At 44.3% G+C, this 23,909-nt stretch overlaps 1 protein-coding gene and 1 long non-coding RNA gene across 4 annotated transcripts; one reads left to right on the forward strand and one right to left on the reverse strand.

The window, feature by feature from the left end:
• Nucleotides 1–78: 78 nt before the first annotated feature.
• On the reverse strand, nt 79–16,204 carry LOC115116433 (sodium-dependent lysophosphatidylcholine symporter 1). Of its 2 annotated transcripts, XM_065005204.1 has the most exons (14): nt 15,960–16,204; nt 15,732–15,851; nt 14,787–14,911; nt 14,406–14,538; nt 10,111–10,189; nt 5,311–5,474; nt 4,866–4,956; nt 4,629–4,750; nt 4,418–4,501; nt 4,230–4,313; nt 4,012–4,124; nt 1,562–1,705; nt 1,079–1,255; nt 79–651 (listed from the first exon to the last, which is right to left on the reverse strand). In XM_065005204.1, the coding sequence occupies exons 1-14, from the start codon at nt 16,044–16,046 to the stop codon at nt 609–611; spliced, it is 1,566 nt and encodes a 521-aa protein (XP_064861276.1). In that variant the 5' UTR covers nt 16,047–16,204; the 3' UTR covers nt 79–608. The 2 variants fall into 2 exon arrangements, with proteins under 2 accessions (XP_064861276.1, XP_064861277.1); XM_065005205.1 differs by lacking the exons at nt 5,311–5,474; nt 10,111–10,189 and having other exon boundaries at nt 15,960–16,200.
• A 2,244-nt stretch (nt 16,205–18,448) lies between these two features.
• On the forward strand, nt 18,449–23,312 carry LOC135562812 (uncharacterized). 2 transcript variants are annotated; one of them, XR_010460124.1, is made up of 2 exons: nt 18,449–20,189; nt 22,071–23,312. It is a non-coding gene; the product is annotated as an uncharacterized LOC135562812 (long non-coding RNA). The 2 variants fall into 2 exon arrangements; XR_010460123.1 differs by having other exon boundaries at nt 22,084–23,312.
• Nucleotides 23,313–23,909: the final 597 nt, after the last annotated feature.

A 23,909-nucleotide genomic window follows, 5' to 3' on the forward strand; every position in this document is an offset into this window, starting at 1 on the left:
CCAGCATCCCAGACTAGAGTAGAATTTAGGCCTACTGTATACTGGGTTAAAATTCTTCAAATAAAATGGAGATCTTGATCCCTTTGAATATAAGTGGTTTATTACAAACATATTACTCTGAGGTCCTTGCATCCAGTGAACAGTACTGGACACCAGTGGTTCCCAACCAGAGCTACTAAGACCCCTGGTGGTACCTGCCCTATCCACAGGGGGTACCTGGTCTACCTACAGGGGGTACTTGAGAAGATCCATAAGACCATAGGCTTACTGGTAAAACGCACATGAGGGGGTACGTCAGGGGTACTCTGGGCAGAGAAAAATTAAGTTGGTGGTACATTAACAGAGAAAGGTTGGGAACCACTGTTGTACACAAAAGTGATTACAATGGTTGGATAAGAAAACACACACACATGCAGAGATACAATACATAGGCTGAGTCAAATGTCTGTGTTTCGGCCTGTGACCATGACAATCGTCTTCAGTGAAATAGGAAGCAGTGTCCTAGCATGGTGTCAGATGAGGTGTGAACAGTCATGCACCATGTCAGACAAAAGACACTGACAGATGGAAGTTTCCAGCTAGACAGGCTGGCTGTGTCTGAGCGGAGTCTACAATCCCACTACCTCCATTTCTTGGTTTCCATCCACTTTCCTGTAAAGAACAAAATGGCTTTGTAAGTGAAACAATGTCATAGAATTATCAGGAAAGCTTACATGTTTTCATAAAATAATAATAATTAATTATATTTTTTATAAAATCATACTGTAGATTATATTATGTACATTATTTTCATATTACTATTTGTATTACATTTTTTGAATCTACTTTTATTTACTACTTGTTATTTTGGTACTCTTTTATTTGTCATTGCTGAGGAGCATTAGCAAGTAAGCAAATGGCTGTACCATGTGCACGTGCCCAATAAACTTTTATTTGATTTGTGAGAAAAACAAAAACTAGACAGCTACAGTGATCTACCACTAGATGTCAGTCTAGCATACAATCAGCTCAACCAATTAATCCAAGTAATGTAGATCCACTGTAGGGTATTGGGACTATCAACAGGATGGAAACTCACTCTGCTTTCTGCAGTTCCTTTTGGATCTGGCCGCGCCGCTCCTCATTGATGGGGTAGAAATAAAACAGCACCAGACCAATGAGGAGGAGGACGACGGGCACAGGGGCGAACAGGACCCGCAACGCTGTGATCACAGCTGGGTTCTGCCTGCAGGCCCCAGGCTTATACCCTGCAAAGCTGAGGGTGGGGAGAGGAGGGTTACACTCGGTAGACAAGCAATTACAGAAGAGGGGAAACGCTTCTGAAAGTGCCGCCGCACTACAGATAGAATCCAAGCATTGGTACAAATATAGATTGAGTCATGTATGGATTTATTTACATCAACATGACTCTTCGTTGGGTGCTGTTTGGAGACATGACAACGGTCTAAACAGCACCCAAATGAAGAGTCATGTTGATGTAAAATAAATCCATACATGATTCAAATGATATTTGTACCAATACTTAGGATTGTAGTCTCCAATCCCTGCAGGTGGAACTCACTGTAATGCCAGGGTGGAGATGCCCACAGACATCCCCCCTCCGAACTTGTTGAAGAAAACGTAGCAGGAGTAAAACATGGGCTCTAGGTCTGTACTGGTGGGATTCTTCACCTTGAAGTCATCAACTACATCCGGCAACATAGACCTGCACACAGACAGGATGACAAGGTACTGTGTGAGAATACATTGTAGACTATTTCACTAAATAAATAACACATTTATTACTGTCCACTTCTTCTTCCTTCCTTCCTTCCTTTAGTAGATGATTTAATAGTTGTAGTAAAACACAGATGTTTCTCAGCTCAGAGAGCACTGCAGACCATTTCTTAACTTTCAAGTCTTTAGAAGTGTGGTCTCCAATAGCTGTGGAAAAATAAGAATCTCAGAGTGTGTGGTAGGGAAGTGCCCCAGTCCAGAGTGTGTGGGAGGGAAGCCCCAGTCCAGAGTGTGTGGGAGGGAAGCCCCAGTCCAGAGTGTGTGGGAGGGAAGCCCCAGTCCAGAGTGTGTGGGAGGGAAGCCCCAGTCCAGAGTGTGTGGGAGGGAAGTGCCCCGGTCCAGAGTGTGTGGGAGGGAAGTGCCCCAGTCCAGAGTGTGTGGGAGGGAAGTGCCCCAGTCCAGAGTGTGTGGTAGGGAAGTGCCCCAGTCCAGAGTGTGTGGTAGGGAAGTGCCCCAGTCCAGAGTGTGTGGTAGGGAAGTGCCCCGGTCCAGAGTGTGTGGGAGGGAAGTGCCCCAGTCCAGAGTGTGTGGGAGGGAAGTGCCCCAGTCCAGAGTGTGTGGGAGGGAAGTGCCCCAGTCCAGAGTGTGTGGTAGGGAAGTGCCCCAGTCCAGAGTGTGTGGGAGGGAAGTGCCCCGGTCCAGAGTGTGTGGGAGGGAAGTGCCCCAGTCCAGAGTGTGTGGTAGGGAAGTGCCCCAGTCCAGAGTGTGTGGTAGGGACGTGCCCCAGTCCAGAGTGTGTGGTAGGGAAGTGCCCCAGTCCAGAGTGTGTGGTAGGGAAGTGCCCCGGTCCAGAGTGTGTGGGAGGGAAGTGCCCCAGTCCAGAGTGTGTGGTAGGGAAGTGCCCCAGTCCAGAGTGTGTGGTAGGGAAGTGCCCCAGTCCAGAGTGTGTGGTAGGGAAGTGCCCCAGTCCAGAGTGTGTGGGAGGGAAACCCCAGTCCAGAGTGTGTGGGAGGGTAGCCCCAGTCCAGAGTGTGTGGGAGGGAAGCCCCAGTACAGAGTGTGTGGGAGGGAAGCACCAGTCCAGTTACCAGGGAGACAGGGCCATTATGATAGGCTATACTGACCTAACTGTTTATATAGTGGCTTTCAAGATACTCTAGAGCACTGTTTCCTGAACTCAGTCCCCGGGACCCCTAGGGGTGCACGTTTTGGTTTCTGCCCTAGCACTACACCACTGTTTCAAATCAACAAAGGTTAATGATTATTTGAATCAGTTGTGTAGTGCTAGGGCAGGCCTGGGCAGCTCCAGTCCTCGGGGGCCTGACTGGTGTCACAGTTTTGCCCCAGCCCCAAGCTAACACACCTGACTCCAATAATCACCTAATTATGATCTTCAGTTAAAAATACAATTAGTTTTACAACAGCTGTGTTTGCTAGGGATGGGGGTAAAAGTGTGACACCAATCAGTCCCTAGGGATGGGGGTAAAAGTGTGACACCAATCAGGCCCTAGGGATGGGGGTAAAAGTGTGACACCAATCAGGCCCTAGGGATGGGGGTAAAAGTGTGACGCCAAATCAGGTCAAAATGGGTCTCCCGGTCGCGGCCGGCTGCTACAGAGCTACTGGACTAGTGGCAAAGCTAGCTGCTGCGATGCAGTGCCTTAGACCACTGCGCCACTCGGGAGGCACCAACAAATTCTTATTTGCAATGACGGCCTTCCCCGGCCAAACCCTATGGGACTCCCAATCACGGCCGGTTGTGATACAGCCTGGAATCGAACCAGGGTCTGTAGTAACACCTCTAGCACGGAGATGTAGTGCCTTAGACCGCTGCACCACTCGGGAGCCCTACACCATTGAACATGTAATGGTACTGTATCTCTAATGCTTGTTAATACTATCATCATTTTAGTCATCACATTTATTGTGTTTTGACCTACAGTGCATCTGGAAAGTATTCAGACCCCTTGACAAGGTTGTAGCGTCATACCCAAGAAAATTCAAGGCTGTAAATTGTTGCCAAAGGTGCTTCAACAAAGTACTGAGTAAAGGATCTGAATACTTATGTAAATGTGATATTTCAGTTTGACATTTTTCGTAAATTTGCAAATATTTCTAAAAACCTGTTTTTGCTTTGTCATTATGGTGTATTGTGTGTAGACTGATGAGGGAAAGAGAAAAAAAAACAATTTAATCAATTTTAGAATAAGGCTGTAACGTAACAAAATGTGGAAAAAGTCAAGGGGTCTGAATACTGTCAGAAGGCATTGTATGTGTACAAACACAAACTCTCACCAGGGCAGCAGGTAGAGTGCCGATAGACTAGACCCAGATATGACGGACATAATGATGAAGACAGGCAGGTTGCTCTGTATGGACGCAATGATCACAAGGGCTGGTGCATACATCTGAAAAAAAGGAGAAACAACAGACAGAGTGATGAAGGAAGTTCAGAAATGTTAAGGATCAGCTGAAACATATACATAACCACGTTCTTGTAAAAGGGAACTTACACAGAGTCCTATGTACAGCGTCGTCTTCTTCCCCAGTCTCAAAAGCAATGTCTGCCACAGAGGGATGGACAAGGTGGCAGCTGTCTAGACAAGGACACACACATACAACAACAAAAAGACACTCTTGTTACCTAAATCAATGCATGAACCTGCTCTGAATGAGTGTCAAACGTGGTTACTTTACTCACTAGCAGGATAAGGACGAGGTGTTGGAAGTAGGCCCCCAGACCTGCAGCATGGGTACAGAAGAGGGCAAAGTTTCCTTGAGCCATCTGGGTAATGTCGCCGTGACAGGAAAGAAAGAGAATAATTTAAAAGTCATTAACATCTCCATGATCATCATCATCATCATCATCATACACACAAAACACACAGTCCAGACCCTAGGGCGACCCTCACCTGGAAGGCAAGCGAGGCAAAGAGAAACCCGAATACGAGTTTCACGTAAGGGGTGTGTCCCACCACCATCTTCATACCTGCCAGGTAGGGCATACGGATACGGTCCAGGGTACTGAGAGGAGCTGGGGTGGAAAGTGAAACAAATCATCAATAAATAGCCTGATGTCTCTCGTACCCCAGTCAAAAAAACAAACAAAAATCTACATACAACAGAAGCACCTAAGAAACCATACTCACCCAACTGCTCCTTCACACCCAGGAAGAGCACAACACAACACAGGAAATAGATTCCTCCCAAAACTAAAGCAGCAAGCACGTAAGCTCTCCTCTGAAGTCAAGACAGAAAAATAACAAAATGAATATTAAATCAGCGTGTCTGTACTAAGACACACAACAACAAGCTCAGGGGAAAACGTCAAAAAAATACTTGTCAGTTCAGACAAGACAAGATTACACTTCCTGTAATGACCACAAATAGGGAAGAACCTATAAATGCAATGCTATTCCTGAATTTCTACAGTGCAGGCAAATTCTAGTTGATAAGTTCTCTTTCACACTTTTGACATATTGCAGAGAGGAAGTGATGCAAAATTGTCTTCTCGGTTACAGAAGAGTGTGATAGTGGTTATTGTAAGAGCGAGAAGAGAAAGACGGTGGGGGTTATGGATATGATGGACCAAACCGTGTTCTGAAGGGTATCAGTGAGGGGTGAGGAGACGTTACGGAGGGAGGCCTCGCTGTAGTTCAGCTGGCTGCAGACTTGTGCACTTTTAGCATGGTACACCCCCACAATCTGACCCTGAATGGTTGCACCTGCCAGTGTTGCAAACACCTCCATCCCCATTCCTGAGGGAAAATAACTATTGAAGAGGATGGAGACATATACAATGAAAACAGTGACATGGAATTAACCAACCAGGGGTACTTGGAACCCTTGGAGTACCTGGTCTATCCACAGGGGGTACTTGAGAAGACTCATGAGACCATAGGTTAACTGGTAAAAGGCACACGAAAGGGGTACTTCAAGGGTACTCTGGGCAGAGCAAAATGTACTTGGTGGTACAGTAACAGAGAAAAGTTTGGGAAACATTGACATGGAGAACAGTGAAGAGGAAATGGAGAGGAAAAACATTTTTACCTCAGGTGTTTTGGGGGTTAAAACCAAAGATGCTCTTTTTAAAAACAATATTACTGTATGAGGCAACTCCACCACTTCTTTACCTACAGCACAATACCAGTGTCAACATATGTGAAAACGGTCCATTTCTACATTTTGTAGAAGAAAAAGTATATAGTTCTACCTGATAACATCAAAAGTTTAAACGTTTTAAAAACAGTGATTTTCAAACACTATTATCCCTTTCATACTGTAATGAAACAGCAGCGAGCAGGTCTCGAACCCTCGACCTTGGAGCCCGAGGTCCGGCGTGCTATCGACTGTGCCGCAAAAAGAATCCTTGTGCGGCAGGGTCGATTTCCGCTTATAAACCCAGGGTCGTTACAATACTAAGACGTTTTTCCCACCAACTTCACCACACCGTCAACTTTTATCCAGCATCTTCCTTATATCTGAAAGGTATTGCCGGTATCAATGTCAAAACTTTTATTTCTGCATAACTAATCATTTCGATAAACTTTGGCCTAAGGCTTAGCATAACATTTTGCCGCAATGCTGAGGCAGCAATCGTTGTAAAGGTATTCCCTTGTGTGGTCAAGAACATTTATGCAGCGTTTTTATTGGGACAGCGCCAGCACGCTGCTTTGAGACAATTCTGTGGGGTCTCATCCTGATAAATCAATCAACATTTTCACCGAATCTCCGTTTGTATGTTGGTTAGGCTACAATTAGACTGGGGAAATGTTAGCTAAATTGAGGTGAGTGCTGCTCATGATCATCTTGTCTAGTTGGCTCATTTATTACAACATTTTACCAGCATGTTATGTAGTTTAACAAGTGGATTATTTCGCAGTCCCTTAATAGCCTTAGCTTACTCCCGACCAAAAGCCTTCGACTTCACTGACTTGTCACTGACTGTGATTTTGTTTCACTGAAGCTCCTTCTGTGTATAGAGAGGATTTGGTTAATTGGTTTCTTTCCCCAAAGCACACACATCCCTGGGTCGCTCCTCTTTTCAGTTCGCTGCAGCTAGTGACTGGAACGAGCTGCAAAAAACAATCCAACTGGACAGTTTTATCTCCATCTCTTCATTCAAAGACTCAATCATGAACACTCTTACTGACAGTTGTGGCTGCTTCGTGTTGTGGCTGCTTTGTGTTGTGGCTGCTTCGTGTTGTGGCTGCTTTGTGTTGTGGCTGCTTTGTGTTGTGGCTGCTTCGTGTTGTGGCTGCTTCGTGTTGTGGCTGCTTCGTGATGTGGCTGCTTTGTGTTGTGGCTGCTTCGTGTTGTGGCTGCTTCGTGTTGTGGCTGCTTTGTGTTGTGGCTGCTTCGTGTTGTGGCTGCTTCGCGTGATGTATTGTTGTCTCTACCTTCTTGCATTTTGTGCTGTTGTCTGCACCCCAATAATGTTTATTACATGTTTTGTGCTGCTACCATGTTGTTTTGCTACCATGTTGTGCTGCTGCCATGATGTGTTGCTACCATGCTATGTTGTTGTCTTTGGTCTCTCTTTATGTAGTGTATCTTGTCGTGATGTGTGTTTTGTCCTATCATTTTATATCCCAGCCCCGGTCCCCGCAGGAGGTCTTTTGCCTTCTGGTAGGCCTTCATTGTAAATAAGAATTTGTTCTGAACTGACTTGCCTAGTTAAAATAAAGGTTCAATAAATCAAATTAAAGTAGCTCTAGTTTATGTATTTGCTCATCTATCACTAATCAGAAACAATTAGCATGCAATAACGCCAGTCTAAAATATGCCAGCCTAAAATGTGTAGGCATATTATTTTTGCTCGACTTCGTACAGGCAAAAGCACGTGGTTACTAGTCCCAACGCTCTAACCAATAGGCTACCTGCCGCTCTGCCTCACAAACACACACAATCTTCCGCCCTCAAGCGTCTTAGACGATCGTGCCACCTCAAAAGCTAGCTAATGAGGTGAAGCAAGCACGAAACTTCAGGCTAAGGAGTTTCACACATCCCTATGTGCTCCATCCACCCCTCAAACATACTCAACAGCGACCCCAGCGTTGAGCTGAGCTCAACTATAGATCCGAGCTCAACTGTATATCCGGTTCACGGTACCACTGAGTGCTCACCGAGTGGCGCAGCGGTCTAATGCACTGCATCTCAGTGTCACAACAGTACCTGGTTAAAATCCAGGCTGCATCACATCTGGCTGTGATTAGGAGTCCCATAGGACGACGCACAATCATCCCAGCATCATCTGGGTTTGGCAGGGGTAGACCGTCATTGTAAATAAGAATTTGTTCTTAAACTGACTTGCCTAGTTAAATGAAAGGTTCTACTTAAAATAATAATAATAACTAAATAAATAAAAGGATGTCAAGCTGCTTAGAAATAGGCGTGTGCTGAGTACTCGGGCAACAGATATGGAGAATTTTCTGAATACGTATTTTTTATGACAAGTGTTTTGTTTTTTTCAGCTGCCAGCATCTCTGTTTCACTCAAACAGTGTGAAGCTGTGTGCTCTAAACAGCGGTTGGCTACATCTTCTGTAACAGTCAGTATGTGGTGTGGCCACCAGCTGCATTAAGTACTACAGTGCATCTCCTCCTCATGGACTGCACCAGATTTGCCAGTTCTTGCTGTGAGATGTCACCCCACTCTTCCACCAAGGCACTTGCAAGTTCCCAGACATTTCAGGGGGGGAATGGCCCTAGCCCTCACCCTCTGATCCAACAGGTCCCAGACGTGCTCAATGGGATTGAGATCCGGGCTCTTTGCTGGCCATGGCAGAACACTGACATTCCTGTCACGCACAGAACGGGCAGTATGGCTGGTGGAACTGTCATGCCGGAGGGTCATGTCAGGATGAGCCTGCAGGAAGGGTACCACATGAGGGAGGAGGATGTCTTCCCTGTAACGCATAGCGTTGAGATTGCCTGCAATGACAACAAGCTCAGTCCGATGATGCTGTGACACACTGTCCCAGACCATGACGGCTCCTCCACCTCCAAATCGATCCCGCTCCAGAGTACAGGCCTCGGGGTAATGCTTATTCCTTCGACGATAAACACAAATCCGACCATCACCCCTGGTGAGACAAAACCGCAACTCAGTGAAGAGCACTTTTTGCCAGTCCTGTCTGGTCCAGCGACAGTGGATCCATAGGCGACCTTGTTGCCGGTGATGTAAGGCAGGTCCTCACCAGACAACAGGCCTACAAGCCCTCAGTACAGCCTCTCTCAGCCTATTGCAGACAGTCTGAGCACTGATGGAGGGATTGTGTGTTCCTGGTGTAACTCGGCAGTTGTTGTTGCCATCGTGTACCTGTCCCGCAGGTGTAATGTTCGGATGTACTGATCCTGTGCAGGTGTTGTTACACATGGTCTGCTACTGCGAGAATGATCAGCTGTCCATCCTGTCTCCCTGTCGTGCTGTCTTGGGCGTCTCACAGTACAGACATTGCAATTTATTGCGCTGGCCACATCTGCAGTCCTCGTGCCTCCTTGCAGCATGCCTAAGGCACGTTCAAACAAATGAGCAGGGACCCTGGGCATCTTTCTTTTGGTGTTTTTCAGAGTCAGTAGAAAGGCCTCTTTAGTGTCCGAAATCTTCATAACTGTGACCTTAATTGCCTACCGTCTGTAAGCTGTTAGTGGCTTAACGACTATTCCACAGGAGCATGTTCATGAATTGTTTATGGTTCATTGAACAAGCATGAGAAACAGTGTTTAAACCCTTTACAATGAAGATCTGTGAAGTTATCTGGATATGTACGAATTATCTTTGAAAGACAGGGTCCTGAAAAAGGGACGTTTCTTTTTTTGCTGAATTTAGAAACACTGCTGTTTTCAGACACTGGTTTGGTGCTGGAGATAATGAATATGAGGTTGAAAAGTGGCAGAATTGCCATTCAAGGCATACTGTCCATAGACTGAAACCAAGCCAGTATTTATATTATCTCTAATGCACACAACACTTCTTAAATTAGGCGTCTTTTTTTTTTTTACACTGAAGTTCAGGAAATGTGTCTGTGTCTCTGATCCTTGACCTGTTAACTTTAGCTTGCTTTCACAGCAAACACCCCGTCCACAGCAAACAGAGTCAGTCACTGCCAGGAAACCAAACCCTCAGCAGTCAGGCATGAAACTGACATCCTGTCTGGCCTGCCTACGTCTCTATACAAATAATAATAATAGTGATAACCACTACATAGGCTACATCACAACAACGGAGTACATTAAGAGTTTCAGTGATGGTTGTACCATCATCATTATCATAAGAATGTGTTTACTAATAATTTAATCCGGGAAGTTCTGCTAAAATTAAATGAAATCATAGTTTCCAAGGGAAACCTGAAACAATATCTGATGAGTGATTTAACTCCAGAGGATGCCTTACTGTAGCCGGTGGCAGAGTCTCTGTCCTTCTGATCACCCCCCAGGAACATGTTGAGTGAAGAGTAGGGGACATGATAGCACTGGAGAGGGAAGAGATGGACTTTAACCACAGGAACATGTTGAGTGAAGAGTAGGGGACATGATAGCACTGGAGAGGGAAGAGATGGACTGTAACCACAGGAACATGTTGAGTGAAGAGTAGGGGACATGATAGCACTGGAGAGGGAAGAGATGGACTTTAACCACAGGAACAATGCACAAAGAACGGTAGAGTATTTGGCTGTAACCATAGTTCTGTTAGAAGTTGGGTGCACCTAAACATTATAAGCACCGCTTGCAAAATGGAATAGATTGTGGCTACTAGCTTAGTAGTCGCCACAGAGGACCGAGCACACATCCATCTACATTGACAGTGCTGTAGTGGAGCAGGGCAAGAGCTTCAAGTTCCTCTGTGTCCACATCACTAAGGAATTATCATGGTCCAAACACACCAACACAGTCGTGAAGAGGGCATAACAACGCCTCTTCCCCCTCAGGAGGCTGAAAAGATGTGTCATGTTTTACAGCTGCACCATTGAGAGAGAGAATCTTGAATGGCTGCATCGCCGCTTGTTACGGAAACTGCTTGGCACCCGACGCTACAAGCTTGGCACACCTGTATTTAAGGAGTTTCACCCATTCTTCTCTGCAGATCCTCTCAAGCTCAGTCAGGTTGTTGGGGAGTGTTGCTGCACAGCTATTTACAGGTCTCTCCAGAGAAGTTCTATTGGGCTCAAGTCCGGGCTCTGGATGTGCCACTCAAGGACATTCAGAAACTTGTTCCGAAGCCACTCCTGCATTGTCTTGGCTGTGTGCTTCGGGTCATTTTCCTGTTGGAAGGTGAACTTTGGCCCCAGTCGGAGGTCCTTAGCAGGTTTTCATCAAGAATCGCTCTGTACTTTGCTCCATTCATCTTTGCCTCAATCCTGACTAGTCTCCCAGTCCCTGCAGCTGAAAAACATCCCCACAGCATGATGGTGCCACCACCATGCTTCACTGTAGGGATGGTGCCAGGTTTCCAGCAGACGTGACACTTGGCATTCAGGCCAAAGAGTTCAATCTTGGTTTCATCAGACCAGAGAATCTTGTTTCCCATGGTCTGAGAGTCTTTAGGTGCCTTTTGGCAAACTCCAAGTGGGCTGTCATGTACCTTTCACTGAGGAGTGGCTTCCGTCTGGCCACTCTACTATAAAGGCTTGATTGGTGGAGTGCTCCAGAGATTGTTGTCCTTCTAGAAGGTTTTCCCATCTCCACAGAGGAACTGTAGAGCTCTGTCAGAGGGACCATCGGGTTCTTGGTCACCTCCCTGACCAAGGCCCTTCTCCCCCGACTGCTTATTTAGGCCGGACAGCCAGCTCTAGGAAGAGTTTGAGGTTCCAAACTGCTTCCATTTAAGAATAATGGAGGCCACTATGTTCTTGGGGCGCTTCAAGGCTGCAGAAATGTTTGGTACCTTTCCCTAGATCTGTGCCTCGACACAATCCTGTCTCAGAGGTCTACGGACAATACCGTCAACCTCATAGCTTGGTTTTTGCTCTGACATGCACTGTGGGACCTTACAGCGCCTTGCAAAAGTTATTATCACCACCTCTTGGCGTTTCTCCTATTTTGTTACATTACAAATCTGTAATTTAAATTGATTGTTATTTGGATTTCAGGTAATGGACATACACAAAATAGTCCAAATTGGTGAAGTGAAAAAAATAACTTGTTTTAAAATTATTATTTTTTTATGGAAAAGTGGTGTGTGCATATGTATTTCCCCCCCCTTTGCTATGAAACCCCAAAATAAGATCTGGTTTAACCAATTACCTTCAGAAGTCACATAATGAATTAAATAAAGTCCACCTGTTTGCAATCTAAGTGTCACATGATCTCAGTATATATACACTTGTGTCACGTTCTGTCCATCGTTCGTATGTGTTTTCCTTGTTTTAGTGTTGGTCAGGACGTGAGCTGGGTGGGCATTCTATGTTGTGTGTCTGGTTTGTCTATTTCTATGTTTGGCCTGATATGGTTCTCAATCAGAGGCAGGTGTTAGTCATTGTCTCTGATTGGGAACCATATTTAGGTAGCCTGTTTTGTGTTGGGTTTTGTGGGTGACTGTTCCTGTCTCTGTGTTTGCACCAGATAGGACTGTTTAGGTTTTCACTTTTCTTGTTTTGTATAGTCTGTTCATGTATAGTCGTCTTTATTAAAAACATGAATAACCACCACGCTGCATTTTGGTCCGCTTTTCTTTCACCAGAAGAAAACCCTTACAACTTGTTCTGAAAGGCCCCAGAGTCTGCAACACCACTAAGCGAGCGGTACCATGAAGACCAAGGATCTCTCCAAACAGGTCAGGGACAAAGTTGTGGAGAAGTACAGTTCAGGGTTGGGTTATAAAAAAAAAGATCAGAAATTTTGAACATCCCACGGAGCACCATTAAATGAACATCCCACGGAGCACCATTAAATGAACATCCCACGGAGCACCATTAAATGAACATCCCACGGAGCACCATTAAATGAACATCCCACGGAGCACCATTAAATCGATTATTAAAAAAATAGAAAGAATATGGCACCACAAGAAACCTGCCAAGAGAGGGCCGCCCACCAAAACTCACAGACCAGGTAAGGAGAGCATTAATCAGAGAGGCAACAAAGAGATCAAAGATAACCCTGAAGGAGCTGCAAAGCTCCACAGCGGAGATTGGAGTATTTGTCCATAGGACCACATTAAACCGTACACTCCACAGAGCTGGGCTTTACGGAAGTGTCCAGAAAAAAGCCATTGCTTAAAGAAAAAAATAAGCAAACACGTTTGGTGTTCACCAAAAGGCATCTGGGAGACTCCCCAAACATATGGAAGAAGGTACTCTGGTCAGAGGAGACTAAAATGTAGCTTTTTGGCCATCAAGGAAAACACATGTCAGGTGCAAACCAAACACCTCTCATCACCCCAAGAACATCATCTCCACAGTAAAGCATGGTGGTGGCAGCATCATGTTTTGGGGATGTTTTTCCATCAGCAGGGAAACTGGTCAGAATTGAAGGAATGATGGTTGGTGATAAATAAAGGGAAATTCTTGAAGGAAACCTGGTTCAGTCTTCCAGAGATTTGAGACTGGGACGGAGGTTCACCTTCCAGCAGGACAATGATCCTAAGCATACTGCTAAAGCAACACTCGAGTGGTTTAAGGGGAAATATTTAAATGTCTTTAGAATGGCCTTGTCAAAGCCCAGACCTCAATCCAATTGAAAATCTGTGGTATGACTTAAAGATTGCTGTACACCAGTGGAACCCATCCAACTTGAAGGAGCTGGACCAGTTTTGCCTTGAAGAATGGGCAAAAATCCCAGTGGCTAGATGTGCCAAGCTTATAGAGACAAACCCCAAGAGACTTGCAGCTGTAATTGCTGTAAAAGGTGGCTCTACAAAGTATTGACTTTGGTGGGGGTGAATAGTTATACACGCTCAAGTTCTGTTTTTTTGTCTTACTTCTTGTTTGTTTCAAAATAAAAAATATTTAGCATCTTCAAAGTGGTAGGCATGTTGTGTAAATTAAATGATACTAACCCCCCCAAAAATCAATTTTAATTCCAGGTTGTAAGGCAACAAAATAGGAAAAATGCCAAGGGGGTGAATACTTTGCAAGCCACTGTATATAGACAGGTGTGTGCCTTTCCAAATCATGTCCATTCAAATTGAATTTACCACAAGTGGACTCCAAGTGGACTTCTCAAGGATGATCAATGGAAACAGGATGCACCTGAGCTCATTTTCGAGTGTCATTGCAAAGGGTCTGAACACTTATGTAAATAAGGTTTTTCAGTTGTTACATATAACATTTGCAAAAATCTCAAAATCTGTTTTCACTTGGTCATTATGGGGTATTTTGTGTAGATTGTAGAGGATTTTAAAATTTTATTTAATCCATTTTAGAATAAGGCTATAACGTAACAAAATGTGGAAAAAGTCCAGGGGTCTAAATACTTTCCAAATGCAGTTTATATGTACATATCTACCTCAATGACCTCATACCCCTGCACATCAACTCAGTACTGGTACCCTGTGTATGTAGCCAAGTTATTGTTGCTCATTGTGTATTTATTTCTTGTGTTATTTAAAAAAAAAATTGTTCTATTATTTCTCTTTTTTACTCCTTTGCATCGTTGGGAAAGGCCCGTAAGTAGGCATTTCACTGTTAGTCTACACCTGTTGTTTACGAAGCATGTGACAAAATAACATTTAATTTAATTTGAGCTTACAGTCATGAAGGCATCAAAGAGGCAGCTCCAGATGAAGAACCAGAAGAAACTGGAGGAGGGAGACATGGACTCCTGAGGCGTGAACCACATCATGATGTAGGCCAGGACGCCCAGAGGCATGGAGAATACGATCCTGAGGGGTGAAAGGGAGGGAATATCGCACATTACTTGAATGGTGAAATCATGGGCAGTTTAATCGTGTTTTATCATCAGAATGTATCCTAAATCAGTGATGTGGTGTGCAGAGGAAGAAAGAAAGGATACCTAGTCAACTGAATGCATTCAACTGAAATGTGTCTTCCGCATTTAACACAACCCCTCTGAATAAGAGGTGCGGGGGGCTGCAGATATTATGGGCGTTGCTCTTCTGAAGTCACTAACCAGGGAATGAGTTTGCCGATGCGTGTCCTACCACTCTTGATGACCATATATCCCACCAGAGGGTCAGTGATGGCATCCCATGCCCGGCCAAGGAAGAGGATGAGAGATGCATAGAAGGCCCCCATCTAGAGGTGCAGTATAAATAATCATTACTGGGTAGTGGTGAAGGTGGTGGGGTTGTTAAGAAATGAGCCTCTGCCTGGTGTTAATAGAACTCACTAACTAAAGTAATGGAGGTGACAGTGTTGTTAAATTACAGAGGGTGGCTGCTCTGTTGCATCATGGGATGAGGGCTGAGTGCAATACCACACCAATAAATATATATAACAAAAGCAGAATCTAAAATAGACACTATGCTATTACCATCATATACGGTGCTGTTTGGTTGGTATAGTCGGCCTAAAGTAGTAGAATCTTACATTGCATTTCTAGGAGGTACTAATGAGGGGTTTATAGCCAAGGCTACACATAAAGGGGAAGTTATGAAATAACTTTTGTTAAACAACTCAACAAAGAGCATTTGATGCCAATAACTAAACTTCAGCCATGATGTTCGAGGCAGATTAATTATTTGATCATTTTCTGCATTATACAAACAACTTTCTTTGGAGAAGGGATGAGAGGTACAGTAATAATGCAAATAGTTGCATTCCCACACACACACACACACACACACACACACACACACTACAGGCATTACAAAACATGCTATAAGAATTGAACTGAGGACACTATTCCAGTCAACTTGGAATAGTCTTCAGAAGAAAAAAACAACATCAATATATTACTACCATCCTTGTTGATTACACTGACATTATAATCCTCATTATTAATATGGGTGGGCGGGGGAAGTAAATCTTTTCTACAAAATTCCATCTCAGATCAATAGTTGAGGTTAAACATCAGTGTCATCCAGGCAGACCTCATCCGACCCCCAGCACTGACCTGTACAACATCCAGCAGGAAAATCTGCAAGAAGAATCCCTTTGCGTTGGCCGTCATCTGATAGGGCATGCCACCAACTGCATAACTTATCTTCCTGGAGAAAGGAATGCCTCTGGTTTTCTGCAAGAATATTACATGGTTTATTTAGCCTGCTCAATTAGCATTAGTCCGAAGTTCGGTGGATACAAATTGAGAAAGGTTACAAAATAACGGGCAAAATAACATTACCAGTGTTGCGTTTCCATCCTTCGTTGTAGCCAACTCATTTTTGTCCTCATAGGGTGACCCATCACTGATCACCGTGGTATGTGCCATTCTCTCGTTCACAACTTAAAAATAACTATAATTTTACGTGGTATGGTATTATTAGTAAGCGATTTGAACTTCAATAGAGTGAGTGGCGTATGCTCGCATCGGTTTAAAGCCGGTTTGCAATTTGCGGTGATATTCAACACAGGGTATTGATGCTATGTCTTTCGGAATATTGTGAAACCACCAGTAACCACTCCTTGTTGAGATGACAACACCACCAGAAGGTTCCGATTACTATGGCTGGAGTACAAAAGTTGCATACAACTAAAATAAAAAATAATAAACGTTTTAATGGGCTTACCCTACAGAAATAGCACTATAATGTACTAATAGACAAACAGCATTCCATATTAAAGCAGATTAGTTGACCAACTAGGCTATGGTTCAAACCCGGGTCTCATCTGCACCACAAGACCGTTAGCCTGCTTTGTGAAGCAACAGCTGTGCTGGAATGCAAACAATATGGGTGTCACTTCTGATGGTATGGAGTGGGAGGATGAGGGTCAAGGGCTGGAATGGCCGGTAGTGGAAAGACACAGGAAGAAGAGAGATCACGATAGAGAAATGCACAGGAAGAAGAGAGATCACGATAGAGAAATGCACAGGAAGAAGAGACATCACGATAGAGAAATACACAGGAAGAAGAGAGATCACGATAGAGAAATACACAGGAAGAAGAGACATCACGATAGAGAAATACACAGGAAGAAGAGAGATCACGATAGAGAAATACACAGGAAGAATAGAGATCACGATAGAGAAATACACAGGAAGAAGAGAGATCACGATAGAGAAATACACAGGAAGAAGAGAGATCATGATAAAGACAGGAAGAAGAGAGACCATCATACAGAAAGACACAGGAAGAAGAGAGATCATGATACAGAAAGACACAGGAAGAAGAGAGATCACGATAGAGAAATACACAGGAAGAAGAGAGATCACGATAGCGAAATACACAGAGATGCAGTCAAAGAAGTGGAAGCTTATCAGTGATGCTGAGGTTTGAGAAAGTCTTGCCGGGAAAAGTACAGATAGGATTCCTTAGTTTCAATGTTAGAGAATTTGTCCCATATGCAGTGCATTGTTTTAAATGGCAAAGAATGGGACATGTAGCTGCTCAATGTAAAGGAAAGAAAAGATGTGCCAAGTGTGGAGGAGAACATGATTATGGTGAATGTGGAAGCAATGTGAAGGTTAAGTGCTGTAATTGAGGAGGGAGTACACAGTGCAGCATTGGGTGGATGGCAGGTACAGAGAGAGGCTAGAGGGGATCAGAGATAAAGGATCAGTCATGATGTATCATACTCAGAGGCCATAAAACAGATTGGTAGAACTACAGTGCAGACCGATGGAGCTGACATGGATGTATCTGTAGAAAGTGGCCCTGCTGATGGAGCTGACATGTATGTACCTGTAGTAAGTAGACCTACTGTCAGACTGATGGAGCTGACATGGATGTATCTGTAGAAAGTGGCCCTGCTGATGGAGCTGACATGTATGTACCTGTAGTAAGTGAACCTACTGTCAGACTGATGGAGCTGACATGTATGTACCTGTAGTAAGTGGACCTACTGATGGAGCTGACATGGATGTATCTGTAGTAAGTAGACCTACTGATGGAGCTGACATGGATGTACCTGTAGTAAGTGGACCTACTGTCAGACTGATGGAGCTGACATGGATGTACCTGTAGAAAGTGAACCTACTGTCAGACTGATGGAGCTGACATGGATGTACCTGTAGTAAGTGGACCTACTGATGGAGCTGACATGGATGTATCTGTAGTAAGTGGACCTACTGATGGAGCTGACATGGATGTATCTGTAGTAAGTAGACCTACTGATGGAGCTGACATGTATGTACCTGTAGAAAGTGGCCCTACTGTCAGACTGATGGAGCTGACATGTATGTACCTGTAGTAAGTGGACCTACTGATGGAGCTGACATGGATGTACCTGTAGTAAGTGGACCTACTGTCAGACTGATGGAGCTGTAGTAAGTGGACCTACTGATGGAGCTGACATGGATGTATTTGTAGTAAGTGGACCTACTGTCGGACTGATGGAGCTGTAGTAAGTGGACCTACTGTCAGACTGATGGAGCTGTAGTAAGTGGACCTACTGATGGAGCTGACATGGATGTATCTGTAGTAAGTGGACCTACTGATGGAGCTGACATGTATGTACCTGTAGTAAGTGGATCTACTGATGGAGCTGACATGTATGTACCTGTAGTAAGTGGACCTGCTGTCAGACTGATGGAGCTGACATGTATGTACCTGTAGTAAGTGGACCTACTGATGGAGCTGACATGGATGTACCTGTAGTAAGTGGACCTACTGTCAGACTGATGGAGCTGACATGGATGTATCTGTAGTAAGTGGACCTACTGTCAGACTGATGGAGCTGACATGTATGTACCTGTAGTAAGTGGACCTACTGATGGAGCTGACATGGATGTACCTGTAGTAAGTGGACCTACTGATGGAGCTGACATGGATGTTCCTGTAGTAAGTGGACCTACTGATGGAGCTGACATGGATGTACCTGTAGTAAGTGGACCTACTGTCAGACTGATGGAGCTGACATGTATGTACCTGTAGTAAGTGGACATACTGATGGAGCTGACATGGATGTATCTGTAGTAAGTAGACCTACTGATGGAGCTGACATGGATGTACCTGTAGTAAGTGGACCTACTGATGGAGCTGACATGGATGTTCCTGTAGTAAGTGGACCTACTGATGGAGCTGACATGGATGTACCTGTAGTAAGTGGACCTACTGTCAGACTGATGGAGCTGACATGGATGTATCTGTAGTAAGTGGACCTACTGATGGAGCTGACATGGATGTACCTGTAGTAAGTGGACCTACTGTCAGACTGATGGAGCTGATGGAGCTGACATGGATGTATCTGTAGTAAGTAGACCTACAGTCAGACTGATGGAGCTGACATGGATGTATCTGTAGTAAGTGGACCTACTGATGGAGCTGACATGGATGTATCTGTAGTAAGTGGACCTACTGATGGAGCTGACATGTATGTACCTGTAGTAAGTGGACCTACTGATGGAGCTGACATGGATGTACCTGTAGTAAGTGGACCTACTGTCAGACTGATGGAGCTGACATGGATGTACCTGTAGTAAGTGGACCTACTGATGGAGCTGACATGGATGTACCTGTAGTAAGTGGACCTACTGTCAGACTGATGGAGCTGACATGTATGTAGCTGTAGTAAGTGGACCTACTGATGGAGCTGACATGGATGTATCTGTAGTAAGTGGACCTACTGTCAGACTGATGGAGCTGACATGGATGTACCTGTAGTAAGTGGACCTACTGATGGAGCTGACATGGATGTACCTGTAGTAAGTAGACCTACTGATGGAGCTGACATGGATGTATCTGTAGTAAGTAGACCTGCTGTCAGACTGATGGAGCTGACATGTATGTACCTGTATTAAGTAGACCTACAGTCAGACTGATGGAGCTGACATGGATGTACCTGTAGTAAGTAGACCTACTGTAAGACTGATGCTTCTGATGGTCCTGTCATGGTTTCAAGGACTGTTCAGAAATCTTGTTCATGAATGTGTGGTGTCAAAGAACACTTTAATAATGAATAAAGTTGACATCATAGCTTTTATTAGTAAGGCTATCAATACGATTCAGGTTGTGGAAAGCATAAATACCAGGTTGAAGGTTATTGTGGAGATGGCAAAAGAGATATTGGGGTTAACAGATGTTACTGTTGAAATGGTTGTTGACATGCTGAACAATCCTAAGGGTGGAGTGTTTATGCAAAATATACAGTTACCAGTCAAAAGTTTGGACACCTACTCATTCAAGGGTTTTAACTTTATTGTAGAATAATAGTGAAGACATCAAAACTATGAAATAACATTTGGAATCATGTAGTAACAGAAAGTGTTAAACAAATCAAGATATATATTTTTTTAATATAACATAACATGCAACAATTTCACAGATTTGACTGAGTTCTCCCCCTCAGACGATCCTGCAGGTCAAGAAGCCGGATGTGGAGGTCCTGGGCTGGCGTGGTTACACCTGGTCTGCGGTTGTAATGCCGGTTGGACGTACTACCAAATTCTCTAAAACAACATTGGAGCCTGCTTATGGTAGTGAAATGAACATTCAATTATCTGGTAACAGCTCTGGTGGACATTGCTGCATTCAGCGTTCCAATTGTACGCTCCCTCAAAACTTGAGACATCTGTGATGTTGTGTCACAAAACTGTGTCCCCGGTTTCAGCTCATGAAACCAACACTTAACATGTTGTATTTATATTTTTGTTCAGTGCAGAAGGAAAGCAACTGAGGATGGCAGCTCTCTATAGCCATTCCTCACATCTGTCATATCTTTAATCTGAGCCTAGAGGAAAGTCTTTGTCCTCAGGCCTGGAGGGAAGCCAAAGTCATTCCGCTACCCAAGAGTGGTAAAGCGGCCTTTACTGGTTCTGAGAGCAGACCTATCAGCTGCCAGCTCTTAGAAAACTGTTGGAAACAATTGCGTTTGACAATTGCATTCGGAAACATAATGTTAACTTTCACTGCTATGCGGATGACACACAGCTGTACATTTCGATGAAACATGGTGAAGTCCCAAAATCGCCTTCCCTGGAAGCCTGTGTTTCAGACATAAAAGCAAATGTTCTACTTTTAAACTCGGACAAAACAGAGATGCTAGTTCTAGGTCCCAAGAAACAAAGAGATCTTCTGTTGAATCTGACAATTAATCTTGATGGTTGTACAGTCGTCTCAAATAAAACTGTGAAGGACCTCGGCGTAACGCTGGACCCTGATCTTTCTTTTGACAAACATATCATTGTAAGTCGCTCTGGATAAGAGCGTCTGCTAAATGACTTAAATGTAAATGTAAATGACTGTTTCAAGGACAGCTTTTTTCCATCTACGTAACATTGCAAAAATGATGCAGAAAAATGTATCCATGCTTTTGTTACTTCTAGGTGAGACTACTGCAATGCTCTACTTTCCGGCTACCCGGATGAAGCACTAAATAAACTTCAGTTTGTGCTAAACACGGCTGCTAGAATCTTGACTGGAACCAAAAAAATTTGATCATATTACTCAAGTGTTAGCTTCTCTACACTGGCTTCCTGTTAAGGCAAGGGCTGATTGCAAGGTTTTACTGCTAACCTACAAAGCATTACATGGGCTTGTTCCTACCTATCCTTCCGATTTGGTCCTGCTGTACATACCTACACGTACGCTATGGTCACAAGACGCAGGCCTCCTTAATGTCCCTAGAATTTCTAAGCAAACAGCAGGAGGCAGGGCTTTCTCCTATAGAGCTCAATTTTTATGGAATAGTCTGCCTACCCATGTGAGAGACGTAGACTCGGTCTCAGCTTTTAAGTCTTTATTGAAGACTAATCTCTTCAGTAGGTCCTATGATTGAGTGTAGTCTGGCCCAGGAGTGTGAAGGTGAACGGAAAGGCTCTGGAGCAATGAACCGCCCTTGCTGTCTCTGCCTGGCCGGTTCCCCTTTCTCCACTGGGATTCTCTGCTTCTAACCCTATTACAGGGGCTGAGTCACTGGCTTACTGGTGCTCTTTCATGCCATCCCTAGGAGGGGTGCGTCACTTGAGTGGGTTGAGTCACTGACGTGATCTTCCTGTCCGGGTTGGCACCCTCCCTTGGGTTGTGCTGTGGTGATCTTTGTGGGCTATACTTGGCTTTGTCTCAGGATGGTAAGTTGGTGGTTGAAGATATCCCTCTAGTGGTGTGGGGGTTGTGCTTTGGCAAAGTGGGTGGGGTTATATCCTGCCTGTTTGGCCCTGTCCGGGGGTATTGTTGGTTGGGGCCACGGTGTCTCCCGACCCCTCCTGTCTCAGCCTCCAGTATTTATGCTGCAGTCGTTTATGTGTCGGGGGGCTAGGGTCAGTCTGTTATATCTGGAGTGTTTATCCTTTCTATCTGGTGCCCTGTGTGAATTTAAGTATGCTCTCTCTAATTCTCTTTCTTTCTCTCTCTCGGAGGACCATGCTTCAGGACTACCTGGCTTGATGACTCCTTGCTGTCCCAGGTCCACCTGGCCGTGCTGCTGCTCCAGTTTCAACCTGTTCACCAGACGTGCTACCTGTCCTAGACCTGCTGTTTTCAACTCTCTAGAGACAGCAGTTGAATAATCGGCTATGAAAAGCCAACTGATATTTACTCCTGAGGTGCTGACCTGTTGCACCCACAACAACTACTGTGATTATTATTATTTGACCCTGCTGGTCATCGATGAACATTTGAACATCTCCACCCAGCATAGCCAGAAAAGGACTGGCCACCCCTCATAGCTTGGTTCCTCTCAAGGATTCTTCCTAGGTTCTGGCCTTTCTAGGGAGTTTTTCCTAGCCACTGTGCTTCTACACCTGCATTGCTTGCTGTTTGGGGTTTTAGGCTAGGTTTCTGTACAGCACTATGTGACATCAGCTGATGTAAGAAGGGCTTTATGAATTAATTTGACCAATACAATGCTTCTTCTCTGTAATCAAATTAACAGCAGGCTTTCAGCATGCTTATAGAGAAGGGGACTCAACATGTACTGCACTGACACAAATGACTGATGATTGGTTGAAAGACATTTTGAAGATTGTGGGAGTTGTACTGTTCGATTTCAGTGCAGCCTTGATATTATTGACCATAACCTGTTGTTGAGAAAACTTATGTGTTCAAGCTTTTCAACCATATCGTGGATTAAGAGATATCTAATATAACATAGGGTTTTCTTTAATGGAAGCTTCTCTAATGTCAAACATGTAAATTGTGCTGTACCGCAAGGCAGCTCTCTAGGTCCTATACTCATTTCTATTTTTACCAATGACATGCCACTGGCATTAAACAAAGCATGTGTGCCCATGTATCCTGATTATTCATCGATATACGCATCAGTTGCAGTCTGTTTTGGAATGGGTGGCCAGTAATAAACTGGTCTTAAACAGCTCTAAAACTAAGAGCATTGTTGCTTTCACTTCTTTGACTGCATCACTCTTCTTCCTGTGTATTTCTCTATCGTGATCTCTCTTCTTCCCGTGTCGTGATCTCTCTTCTTCCCTAAGTTCTAGACCTCAGCTGAATCTGGTAATGAATGGACTGGCTGTTGAACAAGTTGAGAAAAAATTCACTTAGTTACCTTCGATTGTAAACGGTCATGGTCAAAACATATAAATTAAATGGTTGTAAAGATGGAGGAGAGTTCTGTCCGTAATAAAGAGATGCTCTGGAAAGACTGATTGCGTCACTTCTTGTTTTTATAAGAAGCATTGTGTTGGAAAGTCAACTTACACAAAGCACTGACACACACTTCTTTTTAGTCTCCAGGTCCAGAACAAATTCAAGGAAACGTCCAGTAATTATACAGAGCTATGAGAGCATGGAACTCCCATCTTATATAGCACAAGTGAACAGCAAACCTGGTTTCAAAAAAGCAACACCTCACAGCACAACGCCTCTCTCCAAATGTGACCCACTTGTGTTTATGTACTGACATGTACAGTATGTGTAACTGATAGATGCACACACACATTACATGTTTATGTTTTTAAATGTCAATTGTGATGTCTTTCTCGTTATGTCTCGGACCCCAGTAAGACTAGCTGTCGCCATTAGCGTTGCCATGGGGATCCTAATATATTAAATCAAACGGGTTGTAGTAGTAGGTGCACCGGTTTGTGTCAAGAACTGTAACCCTGCAGGGTTTTTCACGCTCAACCGTTTCCCCGTGTGTATCAAGAAAGGTCTGCCACCCAAAGGACATCCGGCCAACTTGACACAACAGTGGGAAGTATTGAAGTCAACAAAGTGGTGCAGCGGTCTAAGGCACTGCA

This window comes from Oncorhynchus nerka, linkage group LG20, assembly GCF_034236695.1.
Source record: "Oncorhynchus nerka isolate Pitt River linkage group LG20, Oner_Uvic_2.0, whole genome shotgun sequence".
Lineage (NCBI taxonomy): Eukaryota > Metazoa > Chordata > Actinopteri > Salmoniformes > Salmonidae > Oncorhynchus > Oncorhynchus nerka.